Source organism: Apis laboriosa, unplaced genomic scaffold (genome assembly GCF_014066325.1).
Source record: "Apis laboriosa isolate Shangri-la unplaced genomic scaffold, ASM1406632v1 scaffold18_cov149, whole genome shotgun sequence".
Taxonomy (NCBI): Eukaryota; Metazoa; Arthropoda; class Insecta; order Hymenoptera; family Apidae; genus Apis; species Apis laboriosa.
In genome coordinates, this window is record NW_025222233.1 from 570,117 (window position 1) to 583,542 (window position 13,426).

Below are 13,426 nucleotides of genomic sequence, written 5' to 3' on the forward strand. Positions count from 1 at the left end.
ATAAAAGACAATTTTAACACGAAACAAAAATTATTATTATACATGTTTGTTGAATGAATTTTAAATTATTAGTATTATAATAATATTTCTTTTGACTTTAGACTTTGTATTTGTTGGTAATATAAAATAAAAAAATTTAATATTATCACATATAAGATTTTAAACTTCAAAACAATCAGCTTTACATGGAAGACGCCAATACATGTATAGACAACATTTTGGTGGTGGTACATGAAAACAACCGGGTCTGCAGCAAGGCCGTTTAGGAACGTATATCTTTGGTGGTGGAACGTGTGGAGGAGGAATAGTAACCTTGCAAAATCTGTTTAATAAAATCTCTTTATAATATATATTTTAGATAATATTAAAAATATTAGTTTTTATGTTGCTTATTTAATTTGTATAAAAGTTTATGTATTTCACTGTACATTTTACCTAATTGCATATGGTTTCATGTATGTATATTATCTGTAGATTCATTAAACAAAACTACGAAACATGTTATTGAAATTCAAATTATAATGTGGTATAAAATTGTTGTTTCAAATTCGTGCCGAACGGACAAAAATGATATATGTATATATGCATATATAAATAAAATCTTCTAATGAAACAATTCATTTAGTCATTGACAAAGGCAGCGTGCTGTAGCTCTTGTTAGGCATCTTGCAGCGCATGCAGGTGGACAATATGGAATACATTTCGGTGGACAAGGTCCGCACGGCACTGGTGGCGTACATATGGTAATTTTACATGGTGGAGGGCATGCAACACAAATTGGTGGAACACATGGATAAGATACACACGATGGGCAAGATGGTAACTGGTACTGAGCCACAGGTGATGGGAAACAAGGTGAACATGATAAAGTATTTCCTCCGCAAGACATTGCACGTTCTTTCTCTTTTTTTTATTAAATTTTTCTTACTTAATTATTACTTTTATAATTATTTTTGTACACCGGAAATTTTGATAACAGAATATCAAACAATTGAAGTTTATCCAAAATTATCATTCACTTATTATATACTAGATATATTCAGATGATATTGTCGTTTTTTTTAGAATAAAATCATTTCAGTGCAATGTTCCAAATAATAAATTAATTGGGTAAAAAATATGCAAAAAATATAATGAATATGTAAAAAAAATCGTATTCTATCATTTTTATAAGACTGGGATAAAATCAAAATTTGTTGTATTTCGTTGTTTGAATATAAACATTGTTAAAAATGCCATGCGATGGAAAAAATCCAAATTGCGATAGAAGACGAGAATTATTAGCTCAATTGAAATGTTTAATTAGTTCTATGGAAAGAAAGTAAGAGAATCTTATAATTACAGTCACGAGTAAACTTATAAATCATTTATTACAGAAAAGCATGTGAATGGGATGAACCACCATGTCCACCTCCTGTTATGTGTTCACCTTGTGCAGCACCTTGTGTAAGTATAAATTGGTTTAAATATACCGTGAGCTAAAATTTGCGATATAAACTTGAGATCAGGAAGATAATATGATTTAAAATAAGACAAAAATAAAAAATCAAAATTGCATTAGACAATTTTTTTTTCGAAAAAATTATAATTAAAAATTTGTTAAATATAAAGCTTATAATTATTTATATTTTAAGTCATTTCAAAATATTTTAATAAATAAAATTACGGAAATTTTCATCTGGATATCGTTGAACATTTTTCGCAACAATAGAGCTTTTAAATCAATTAATGAATAGCATTTTAAATTTATAATGAATCCGATAGTAGGTATATTCTTTCAAATTATATTAAAAAGTCTATAAGATTGCATGATCAATTGAATAACGTTCTTTGTTAATTTAATCGTAATTTTTACTCAGTTTATAAAATTCCATCATCAATTGAATAGTGTTCTTTGTTAATTTAATCGCATTTTATATTCAGTCTATAACATTTCATCATCAGTAGAATAGTGTTCTTTGTCAATTTAATTGCAATTTATACTCAGTTTTCATTCAAACGATTTTTATATTTATTGTGCAAATAAAAAAAACATTGAAAGCGAATAATAGAAAAAAAAAAAACATTCATCAGTTGATTCCATATAATTTAAATAATTGGAATATTATAATTGGTATAATTTTTATCTTGAAACTAAATAATATATGAATTTGATATTTCGATAATTAAGTAACATGCAATTTTTTTATATATAATTAAAACTTTTATATATAATTCAAATATATTAAAAAATTCGACTATTCAATAATATTATAATATTTTTATTATAATATTATAATATTATGAAAGATATAAGAAATTTATTATATAAAAAAATTAATAATTTTAAAAATAATTTGTAAAGTTATGAAAAGAAAAATTAATTTTTATTGTAATAATTATAAGAAATTAAATTTTATACATTAAATTTCAGATTCCAGTTAAACAATGTAAAAGCTATGATTTTCGAACAAGTATTATATATAGATGTGAATGTATCAAAAGGAATGGGCTACAAGATAGATGTATGATGTGGGAGTGCATGGGTAGACCAGAATGTATGACGAAATTGTACCCCGTTTGTATGCCAGGTCGTTGCGCGTTATTGAAATTAACTGAATTAGGAGATATGGAAGTTGCTTTAAAGAAATTTTATTGTGCTGATCAAGCAAGGGAAGCTGCTCTTGCCGCATATTGTAGATTGGTATGTAATACAAGCGCGGACAAACCTTGTTGCATGGTGACTCCGATATCCTCAAGCAAATCTTGTAAACCTATATGCGTTGAATTACCATGTTCACCATGTCCACCAAGTTCACCATGTCCACCATGTCCACCGTGTCCACCATGTCCACCATGCCCACCAGGCCCACCATGTCAACCATGTCCACCGTGCCTACCGTGCCCACCGTGCTCACCGTGTCCACCATGTTCACCATGTTCACCATGTCCACCATGCTTACCATGTCCACCATGCCCACCATGTCCATCATGTCCACCATGTCCACCATGCCCACCATGTTCATCATGCCCACCATGTCCACCATGCTCACCGTGTCCTCCATGCCCACCATGTCCATCTTGTTCACCTTGTATTACTTCTTGTGTACCTCCTTGTGCTACTTTCAAAATTTGTGTTCCATGTCCACCACCATGTCCACCCTCATGCACGCCACCATGCGTAATACCATGTATACCACCGTGTCCACCACCATGTCCACCACCATGTCCACCGCCATGTTTACCACCGTGTTTACCATGTTTACCGCCATGTCCACCATCATGTCCACCATCATGTCCACCACCGTGTCCACCACCATGTCCACCACCATGTCCACCATGTCCACCACCGTGTTTACCACCATGTGCATCAGCATGTCCACCACCGTGTCCACCACCGTGTCCACCTCCATGTCCACCAAAATGTCCACCACCGTGTTCGCCATGTTTACCATGTTTACCATGTTTGCCATGTCCACCATGTTCTCCATGTTCACCATGCCCACCATGTTTGCCATGTCCACCATGTTTACCATGTCCACCATGTCCACCATGCCAACCGTGTTCACCATGTGCACCACCATGTCTTACACTATGTCCATCACCATGTTTATCAGTGTGCCCGTCACCGTGTTAAACAAAATGTTTCAGTATATATCCATCAATATGTTTTTTTCTATATGTACCAATTTTTTCATAACAGAATTTATTTACCAGTTATTATATTGGTTATTGATTAGATTCTTTAGTCTGTGCATTTTTCATTTTGTTACAAATTTATTTTATTATATATGTTTCATATCTTCTGTCAACAATGTTATTTGTTAAATTGAAGATGTTTTTATAATGTTATGCCACGAAACAAATAAAAAATAAAAATTTTATATAAAAATATATTTCAAAATATTTATATATATATCTTCTATTTATATATGCATATATTATGTATATTATATACGTATATTTCATGTGTATATATATTTATTAATTTTTACTTGAATTTAAGATTATTAAAATTAAATTAAAAAATAAAAATGAAAATTTAATTTTAATAATTATATATTAATTAACATTTAAAAAAATATACATGGAATAAGATATAATATATAAAATATTATTTTCTCTGAAGTTTTCTCTAGAGATAAAAACTAGTAGAGATAAAAACAAATTTTTTTTTCATTAATTATATAAATTGGATATAATATATTTTTACAGCTACGCTCTTTGAGGACTAAAAAAGTCACTTTATTTTAAATAGAATGATATAGACAATAAATAAATTGTTTTACCATTTTTATTATATTTTAATTAAAAAATAACATATGATCAAAAATAATAATTGTATCTTTTAAATGTTCTACTATAAATTATTTAAAATTAAATTTTGTTTTTCTAAATCGATATTTGTTCGTGTGTAACATGTACTGAATTTGGCTGTTATATCTGGGATCTCGCATTATTTAAACGGTGGATACTGTTCTGGATGTCGAGATTGCAAATATTTTGCTGGTGGACACTTAGGCCATGGCTTGACCAAACAATCAGATTCCTGTTGACATTGACTTAATGGACAAGAATCTTGAAGACCATCTCTATGTACACAATGACATCTTGTAAATAAAATACCATTTCGCATTTCAGGAAATTTTAAGCCATTTGTAGGCTAAAATAAAAATTAATTTTCAACATATAATTACATGTATATTTATATGTTATTATATTATTATATTATTTTATATAATTTATATAAAATATATGGAAACTATATATATATATATATAATAAAATAAAGTAAAATATCATCTTTAAAAAAAAGACGTTATTTTTAAATTTCACACAGATTGATTACAATTTACCTTCGAAATTTTTTTACTTTTTATGTTATAAGTATTTGATACTTTTGTTGTGTGATGTATTTTTTCTTCAAATGGGATCATGAGAAATGCTGATATAAGTGGCGACTTTTCTTGATCGCATTTCTGCTGTTCTGATATCGTACTTTTAGGACGAAAACTATTAAATATATAAAAATTAATTTCATTTTTGATAAAGAAATAATTTTATTTATATATATAATTATATAATATATAAATATATATATATATATATATATATATATATATACATAAAATTTCTTTTTTAATAAGATTATTAAAAAAAATAAAAAAAAATGCGTTAGATGATTAGTGGAAAAGTCTAAAAATGGTAATTCAACGAAAACAAAATAATTTTTCTATAAATAAAAAATTTCTATAGAAATCTGTTTAGATATTTAATTAAATAATTTCTTTCAAATGATACATAAAAAAAAATTATATATAAATATTAGAAATATAAGAAGAAAAATAAAAGCAAAAAAAATAAAAAAATTAACAAAGAAAGAACGAGTAGACAATTAAAATAAATGATGTAAAAAAATGATTAAAATAGTTAAAATAGCAATAATAAAATAATATGTTTTACAAGAGAAGAAGTTATAAGTTAAGAGTTAAGTTATAAGTTAAGCCTTGTAAAAATAAGAGAAGGAAAAATACTCGTCATATTGTTATTACATTTTTTGCTTAAACCATTATTATTTATAAATTTATTTATAATTTTCTTTATTATAAAAAATTAATCCTTTTCTTAAATATATTTAATATAAAAAATATGTAAATTTGTAATATAAATATGATAATAATGATTATATAACATAAAATATATAAAATTATTTTAATATTTAAATACATATTTTATTATACATGTAAATATTCTAACATATATATATATATATATATATATATATATATATATGTATGTATATAAACTAACCATATTGACGGTGTTGCTTTTACTTTACAAATTGTTGTAGTTTGCATTATGTTTCAATTTTAAAATATTTAATAAAAATATAGCACAAATGATGGAACTGTTAATTTGTCATATTGCAAAAATTTTTTTAATTATAAACTAAAATTTTGGAATTTAGAAGAAAAAAATGGATTGATAAATTTCACAATAAATTTTTTAACGATCGCATTTTGTTGCGATTTACATAAATATATATTAACATTCTTGAAATAAGCAATACTAATCAATTTTTTACAAATTTCAAAGTTGACTTAATGACTTAATGACTTAAAATTTTAAAGTTAACAAATGTAATTTTTTTCGCGTATTTATAAAATAAAAAATATAAATTATAATATATTATAGAGTATTCATATTTTTTCAAATAATATTTTGTATATCATCAATCATAGAATTATTATCTGTATTATAATGTATGTGTATAAAATACAAATTTAAAAAGTACATAAAATTAATGAATTTAAATAATATAAATTTATTAATTATCATAATAATAAATAATCAAAATAATGATTATCATAATTACATTATGATTAATGTAAATTAATAGTATATATTAATTTTTCGATGTGCATATTATATTATGTACATTATTATGTATATAAAAAATGTGTAGATAAAAAAATAATCAAATTTACATTTTAAAATTAAATCATTATTTTAAAACTATTCAAAAATTGTTTAATAATTTAATATTTAATATATATATATATATATATATATATATATTATATATATATATTATATACATATATATACACAAATTTACATAAAGAAATAAAAACACAAAAATTAATATTGTATATTTTTTATTTGTATATACATTATTATTAGTTTTGAACATAAATATCTGCTATTAATTACATCGAGGCGTAGGACATGGTACATTGCATTATCTACATCGATACCATTTATCTGTCTATTGAAAAAAGAAAACATTTTAGTTTAAAAATGAAAAATAGTATTAAAAATAGTTTTAAAATATATTCTCTCGAAAATAACATTTCAATATTTAATTAAATATAATTAATAACTATAGTTAAATATTCTTAAAAATTTTTACATACACCCTGTAATACATAACTTCGGCCTGGAATAGGATAAAGCAAATCTGTTCCAATCTCATTTAAATTTGAAGTTAATAATATAGTAGCAGTAGAACTATATGTAATAAGAGGTCGTCTCATAGGAAAAGTCATCCAAATTGGTTTACACTCTTCAGGACTAGGTTTTGTACCCCATGCTTCTGGATCATATAAATAATTATATTTTACACACATCATTGGTTTTGTAGTTCTCCTGAAAATTTCAATAATATCATAAGAAAATATTTTTAAAATAAATATTAAATTTAATAATTTAAATTTAATTACATTATAAAATTAAATTATAAATAAATTTAAATTTTATATTTTTATATTGTTATCTAACATTAATATGAATTTAGATTATTATTTATAATCTATTTTTAAGATGTAATGTAATATGATAAGATTAAAATTAGATAATATAAAATATAATTAATATAAGAATAAAATTACTTCTTACATAGAATCCATTTTGTTAAATAGACATCTCAAACGTTTAAGTTCTTGACCGGAATTTGAAATTCTGTTAGAAAATCCCCAATTTCCCATTGTTTCTCCTGCAGTACTCTTAAATTTTGAAAATTTACAAAGATTATAATCGTTTTGCATCTTGACTATTATTAATAATATATAATTGAAATTAATGAAATTAATATAATAAATCATAAACTTGAAAAATTTTTTATATAAATTATATAAAAATATTTTTTATCAAAATATTACATTATCATTATATATCTTTCATTTTATTTAAAAAATATTATAGCTGCAAACTTCATGTAATAATAAAATTTTGATTTCACACTATATCACAAATGTATCTAATTTCCATATTTTAAAATACTTATAGATACTATTTTAAAAGAAAGATTATGTATTTATTTAAAAATAAATATTGTTACAGATATTTTTAAGAAATAATAACATATGATATATAATATGATAATAACATATGATATATATATATTTAAATAGTTTGTACTGTTTGGATATACTGAATATCTTAAAAACATCTATAGCAAATATCTGAAATTCATAATATAGATATTACGGAATTATTAGGGATTATTAAAACATTAAAAATTTCGATTTCGATGAATTAAATTGAAATAAATAAATAATAAATATTTTTTATAATTATTTATTTTTAAATGTGTAATATATAAACATTATAAATATATATATAAATATATATATATATATATATATATATATATATATATATATATATATATACACATATATATGTATATATATATTAAAGGTATTATTGACAACATTTTTCATTTATAAACGACAATATCTAAAAAAGATAAGGGTATTTTCAAATTCACATCAACATTTTTCATTCTTTTTATATATATTGTTATTCAAAAAAACCATATCTTTCAGATAATGAGATCAAACTTTAAATTAAATGTTAAACAAAAAATATAAGGAACTATACAGTAAGTTATAGGAATTTCTTATATGAAACTAAATTAAGTTTTATATATAAAATTAGACTCTCTCCCCATCTTGATTTGAAAATAATTTTTTATTGTTCAAAATATTATTTACTGTAAAAATATATATTTTTAATTTGTTATTTTAATTTGTTATGTTTAAAAAAATATATATCACAATTGTATCTTATAAAATGTTATGAAATCTAATAAACAACATTCTCACACATCAAATACTGTATAATAATTTTATGATATCTGTCATTAACTAATAATATTTATTTATAGCTAATAATATAAATTTCGTAACAATAAATGTGGAAATATGAAAGTGATTTTTAAATACTAACAAATTTCATCTTGTAAACAATACAAATTTTAAAATATTTAATTTTTTACTGTTTTTAAAATTATTCTTTAATAATACTGTTCGTTCCTTTTTTGCAAATAATACCCTTAGTTTAAAACACAATGTTTTTTTCTTAAATTCATAATTGATTTTTGAAATTAACTTTGTGTTCAAGTAACATATTATTTTCAGGTGGCAATGCAAGACATGCTCTTAAAATGTTTTCAATTGCAGCTCGTTGTCTGAATAATGCATTTACAACCGGCGTTCCTCGTGGTACTAATGGTGCTTTGCAGAGATATGAAAGTATGGACAGTACACTATGAAATCCAGTAAACTCATCTTTTGTATCTGCTATTTTGAAAGTAATTCGTGAGCAAATCTCTGCTAACAAAACCAAATCCAAAATAATTGGACTTGCCAATAAAGAATCTTCACATGTATTATGTACTACAATCGTATTATGTCCTCCCAATAATATTTCTGATGTATATTCATCCATCGCCCGTTTGCTATCACCTAATAAGAAATGAAATAATAATACTCTATGTTATATATATTATAATATTTATAATATATATGTTCTTTTTCACATACCAACATATGGAACATATTTAATAACAACACAATGATCTGGTTTTTCTCCAGATTGATAAAGAATTTTATTTGATTGTACCATATCATCCACAACATTGCTTTTTGAAATCTGAAAGTATAATTAGAAATATTATAAATATATATGATATTAAAATTATATTTTTTTGATATATTACCTCTTTTGATCGAAATTGTTGAGGAGCAGATAAATTATACCCATCATTATTTCCAAGATGATTATAACTAACAATTGATACTGGTTTAATACCAGCTGAAACTAAGAAATCTACAAGCACAGATTTTAATTTTGTTTGGCCAGATTTAAAATCATCACCACCAATAAATGTTTTATGTTTTTCTGCTAATTCTATTGCTCCTGGTACAAAAGTATTTTGAGGAGATCCATTAATATATGTACACTGAAACAGTAACGACAAACAATAACAAACAGTAATATCAATACATATCATATAATATCAATATAATATCAATAAATTTTATTTACTATTATGAATAAGAATAATAATAATAATATCTTTATTTTATAAAAACAATAAATTTTACTTACTCCTTCTAAAGCAGCTGCTACAGCAAAAACTGTACTGGGACTAACTTCTGAATGACTTTTTTTAATAGCATTTAATAAATTTTCTGCTGTATCATTTACACCTGGAATTATCTCAGAAAATCGTTCAGTGTTAGCAGTCCATAATATAATTACTTGGTCCAACTTATTTAAAGTTTTAAATTCTACAATGTCTTTTCTAATTTGTTCTAATTGTTCAAATTTTGTACCCAAAATAATATTATTTGCTCTTTTTTCCTGAAAGAATTTAACAATATAGTATGAATTCTTTGTTAATATTTAATTGCTTTTTTCAAATATATTTTTTAAATATATTCAATAATATATTAATTATTAATCAATAGTGAATATATCATTTATAAGAATAAAAAAAAATTTTAAGGAAAATTTAATTAAAAACATTATTTACCTGATTAGCAGCAATAAAATCTGCATAATATATGCTTTTTCTTGGTTTCATATGCATCATATGTTCTACTAATTGTTTTTGTAAATTAATGTTTAAAACTTTTGCACGTTGCATAGCATCAGCTAAATTCATGTCTGAAATATCCCAACCATCAATTTGAATATCGTCTGGATTTACCATTGGAAGCATCCAAGACATGGGAACATATATATCTTCTTTATTTCCTTTGCCTAATCTGATAGTGGATGCTTGAATTAAAGAACCATACCTGAAATTTAGATAAAAGTTTTATATAAATAATTAAATTCAGGAAATTTTAAAATACATTATTATCAAATGATCATAATTACCAATTTGCTTTTTGAATGCCATTCTTTGTGTCCCATGTCAATTTAAGTTTGTTTGCTAATAATGCTGCAGTAATAGTGGTGCCATTATTTCCACCCCATCCTACTAACATTAATCCAAGTTTTGGAACTTTCAGTTGTGTTCTAATTAATAGCTTTGTTGATACAGGTGTCACCTATTACAATATATATATATATGTTTATATTCTGTAATTATATTATTTTCAAGTGTTTAAAGTAAATAATATTACGCGTAATAATTGTTAATATTTGTATCCAAGGTTTTTTATGCTACACAATGGTGTACAATACAGGAACCTTTATTTTTTTTCAAAAATTGAAAAATTCATTTCCAAAATTAAAATCATAGCGTTTGAGCAGCTGTTCATTTTTTTAATATATTTGTTCCTTTCCCCTAAAAAAGAATTTTTAAGTACAAAATCTGAAAATTGAATATTTATACAGTTTTTCTAAAAATGCCTTCCAACCTTAAATGTATTGATTAAATTAAATATCAATTTTTTTCCTAATAAAAAACTTGTATATGAACATATTTACAATTTAATACACATTTACAATTTAATAATAATAATATTTAATAATAAATTATTTAATAATACCATTTACATTTCATGATCATATTACATTATAATTTATATATATACTTATATACAATTTTTACATAAATTATGTAAAATTTATATAATATAATCCATAAACTTAAAGAAAAAAATTTCTTCACAAATCTGAAGAAATATTTTAAAAAAAGAGCAATAAGTTTCTTCTTAAATCTTAAATATTATTATTTTTATATATATAATTAATAAAATATATAATTAATCTTTTTAAATAATATTTTATCACATACTGATAATAATTGCAACAATTTATGAAACACAAAAAATCTATGTATCATTATGAGCGGGAATTTTCAAAGTTCTTCTTATTACAATTCTTATCATTTGATGCAAATAAATATTATTAAATTAATTAATTTTTTCATCATTTTATTTTATATCAATATTATATTATATTTTAGTATAAAATTTTCTTACAAAAATTTTCATAATTTGGAAATTATATTTTTATATTTTTAATTATATTTATGTTTTTCTATGAAGGAAAAGAACAAGTATGAAAAATTAAAATTATTCGAATATATATATTTTTAGTAAATATGAATTTTTTATTTTTTTTATTTAAGATTAAAACATTTTGATTATAATTTTTTCAATTTAATTAAAAATATATTAAACATTACTGCCTGTATATATTATGTGTGCTTGCGCGCGTGCTCAATAATCAGTTTATTGTTGGATAAAAAGTATAAAAAAATATTTTCTTTTATTCCATATTTTTCTTATAATATTTTAATTTAATAATTTAATAATAAATGTAATAATAGAAAACAATTTAAATAGTATTTTAAATCGAAAAGAAAAATTTATAGAAAAAAAGAACATTCTCGGTATGCTTACCGTATATTTTGTATCGTCTTCTGTAACGTTCGTTGTTTGATACTCGTACTGTGCTTCAATACAATCTTCTGTGTATTTTACCTTCGGTGATTGAACGCGAATTTTCAAAGCCATTTTGCTTGTTATTAAATTTTTACACCAATAATAACAGTTTTGAATTAGTTTTATAAAAAAATTTTTCACAAAAAATATACTTCCACAGAAATATTAGGTTCAAGAATTATTAAATTGATTAAATTTTGGTGGATTATAATAGTATTATATTTTAGATTTAAAAGATAAATTAATAATAAGTATAATCGTATGAGGTAATATTTCACGATATAAAAAATAAAAAAAGAAAATTAATGGCTAAAGTAGACGTAAATGATACTAGTAAGTGAATATTCGATGTCGCGTTCGTAGCTGAAACGTAAATGTCGAGAAGACTCGCAAGCATGCGCTTTAAAAGAAACGGCGCGATCGCCCCTTCCACCCCCGATTAAATGGAACCCATTATATTTGATTACTGCCCGGTTTTTATCAAGCTAACTGATCTAACATAAACTAAACATATGCTTCGTTTGCAACTTCTTATTTTTCTTCTTTCTTATTTTTTTCTTATACCACCTTACAGGCATATCCTGTTTTAACCTTACCTCTTTTGAGTGTATACGAATATTTCAATATTTGTGCATATGTATGTGTTTTCTTCCAGTTTCTTTGCTTTCTTTTTTTATTCAATCTTGTTTTAGGTTCCAGATTCAACCGAATTTGTATTACTACTGTGATATGAAACGTTTGAAAATATTATTGTAAATAATGTTTTATTAATATTGAATCTATTACAATAGAGAAATAATTTATAGAATATAAAAAGTATTTTTTAAGTTTTATAAATTTATCAAAAAATTTTGTGAAATAAAACGAAATGGTAAAATTTATCCGAATCGGATATCCGAAAAAGGTTGAAATAATTAAATATTTTTTTAAAAATTAAAATTTAATGATTTTTACAATATATTAATAAAATATAAGTTGAAAATTAAAAATTATTTATATTTTTCAATAATTAATCAATATTTTCTGAATTTAGTAAAAATTTGAATTAAAATAATTAGTAACAATTGATAATTTATTGATATCAAATTAATAAATATGAATATATTTCATATATAAAACAAAAATTTAATTATTATAAACACATTTAATTCTAAAAAATATATTAGATATATATAGATATAATATATTACATATAATATTAATACATATTTAATTCTTAATATTTATATTTATAATATATATATATATATTATAAA

At 23.2% G+C, this 13,426-nt stretch overlaps 4 protein-coding genes across 6 annotated transcripts; 1 reads left to right on the forward strand and 3 right to left on the reverse strand.

Annotated features, from left to right (window-relative positions):
• Nucleotides 1-77: 77 nt before the first annotated feature.
• LOC122711921 (vegetative cell wall protein gp1-like) lies at nt 78-3,799 on the forward strand. Its single transcript, XM_043931105.1, has 3 exons — nt 78-855; nt 1,377-1,446; nt 2,414-3,799. Exons 2-3 carry the CDS (start codon nt 1,420-1,422, stop codon nt 3,614-3,616), a joined length of 1,230 nt encoding a protein of 409 aa, XP_043787040.1. The 5' UTR covers nt 78-855; nt 1,377-1,419; the 3' UTR covers nt 3,617-3,799.
• LOC122711975 (late cornified envelope-like proline-rich protein 1) lies at nt 626-889 on the reverse strand. Its single transcript, XM_043931218.1, has one exon. The coding sequence runs from the start codon at nt 887-889 to the stop codon at nt 626-628; it is 264 nt and encodes an 87-aa protein (XP_043787153.1).
• Nucleotides 3,800-6,621: 2,822 nt separating the features above from the next.
• On the reverse strand, nt 6,622-7,673 carry LOC122711941. Its single transcript, XM_043931137.1, has 3 exons — nt 7,378-7,673; nt 6,897-7,128; nt 6,622-6,748 (listed from the first exon to the last, which is right to left on the reverse strand). Exons 1-3 carry the CDS (start codon nt 7,581-7,583, stop codon nt 6,722-6,724), a joined length of 465 nt encoding a protein of 154 aa, XP_043787072.1. The 5' UTR covers nt 7,584-7,673; the 3' UTR covers nt 6,622-6,721.
• Nucleotides 7,674-8,442: 769 nt separating this feature from the next.
• LOC122711843 (inositol-3-phosphate synthase 1-B) lies at nt 8,443-12,554 on the reverse strand. Of its 3 annotated transcripts, none has more exons than XM_043930967.1 (8): nt 12,129-12,264; nt 10,902-11,065; nt 10,654-10,826; nt 10,304-10,571; nt 9,877-10,131; nt 9,485-9,727; nt 9,309-9,417; nt 8,444-9,230 (listed from the first exon to the last, which is right to left on the reverse strand). In XM_043930967.1, the coding sequence occupies exons 3-8, from the start codon at nt 10,761-10,763 to the stop codon at nt 8,851-8,853; spliced, it is 1,365 nt and encodes a 454-aa protein (XP_043786902.1). In that variant the 5' UTR covers nt 10,764-10,826; nt 10,902-11,065; nt 12,129-12,264; the 3' UTR covers nt 8,444-8,850. The 3 variants fall into 3 exon arrangements, with proteins under 3 accessions (XP_043786901.1, XP_043786902.1, XP_043786903.1); XM_043930968.1 differs by lacking the exon at nt 12,129-12,264 and adding an exon at nt 11,139-11,155; XM_043930966.1 differs by lacking the exon at nt 10,902-11,065 and having other exon boundaries at nt 8,443-9,230; nt 12,129-12,554.
• Between the last annotated feature and the right edge of the window lie 872 nt (nt 12,555-13,426).

Excerpts from the sequence above, each read along its gene's own strand:
- LOC122711975 (XM_043931218.1), bottom strand. The coding sequence starts at position 889 with ATGTCTTGCGGAGGAAATACTTTATCATGTTCACCTTGTTTCCCATCA.
- LOC122711941 (XM_043931137.1), bottom strand. The coding sequence starts at position 7,583 with ATGATTTATTATATTAATTTCATTAATTTCAATTATATATTATTAATA. Across the intron at positions 7,129-7,377 it reads TTTAACAAAATGGATTCTAT|GAGAACTACAAAACCAATGA; the intron begins GTAAGAAGTAAT and ends TGAAATTTTCAG. Across the intron at positions 6,749-6,896 it reads GAAGTTATGTATTACAGGGT|ACAGATAAATGGTATCGATG; the intron begins GTATGTAAAAAT and ends TTTTTTCAATAG.
- LOC122711921 (XM_043931105.1), top strand. The coding sequence starts at position 1,420 with ATGTGTTCACCTTGTGCAGCACCTTGT. Across the intron at positions 1,447-2,413 it reads CACCTTGTGCAGCACCTTGT|ATTCCAGTTAAACAATGTAA; the intron begins GTAAGTATAAAT and ends ATTAAATTTCAG.
- LOC122711843 (XM_043930966.1), bottom strand. The coding sequence starts at position 12,242 with ATGGCTTTGAAAATTCGCGTTCAATCACCGAAGGTAAAATACACAGAA. Across the intron at positions 10,132-10,303 it reads ATTTTATTGCTGCTAATCAG|GAAAAAAGAGCAAATAATAT; the intron begins GTAAATAATGTT and ends AAATTCTTTCAG. Across the intron at positions 9,728-9,876 it reads TAGCAGCTGCTTTAGAAGGA|TGTACATATATTAATGGATC; the intron begins GTAAGTAAAATT and ends TTACTGTTTCAG.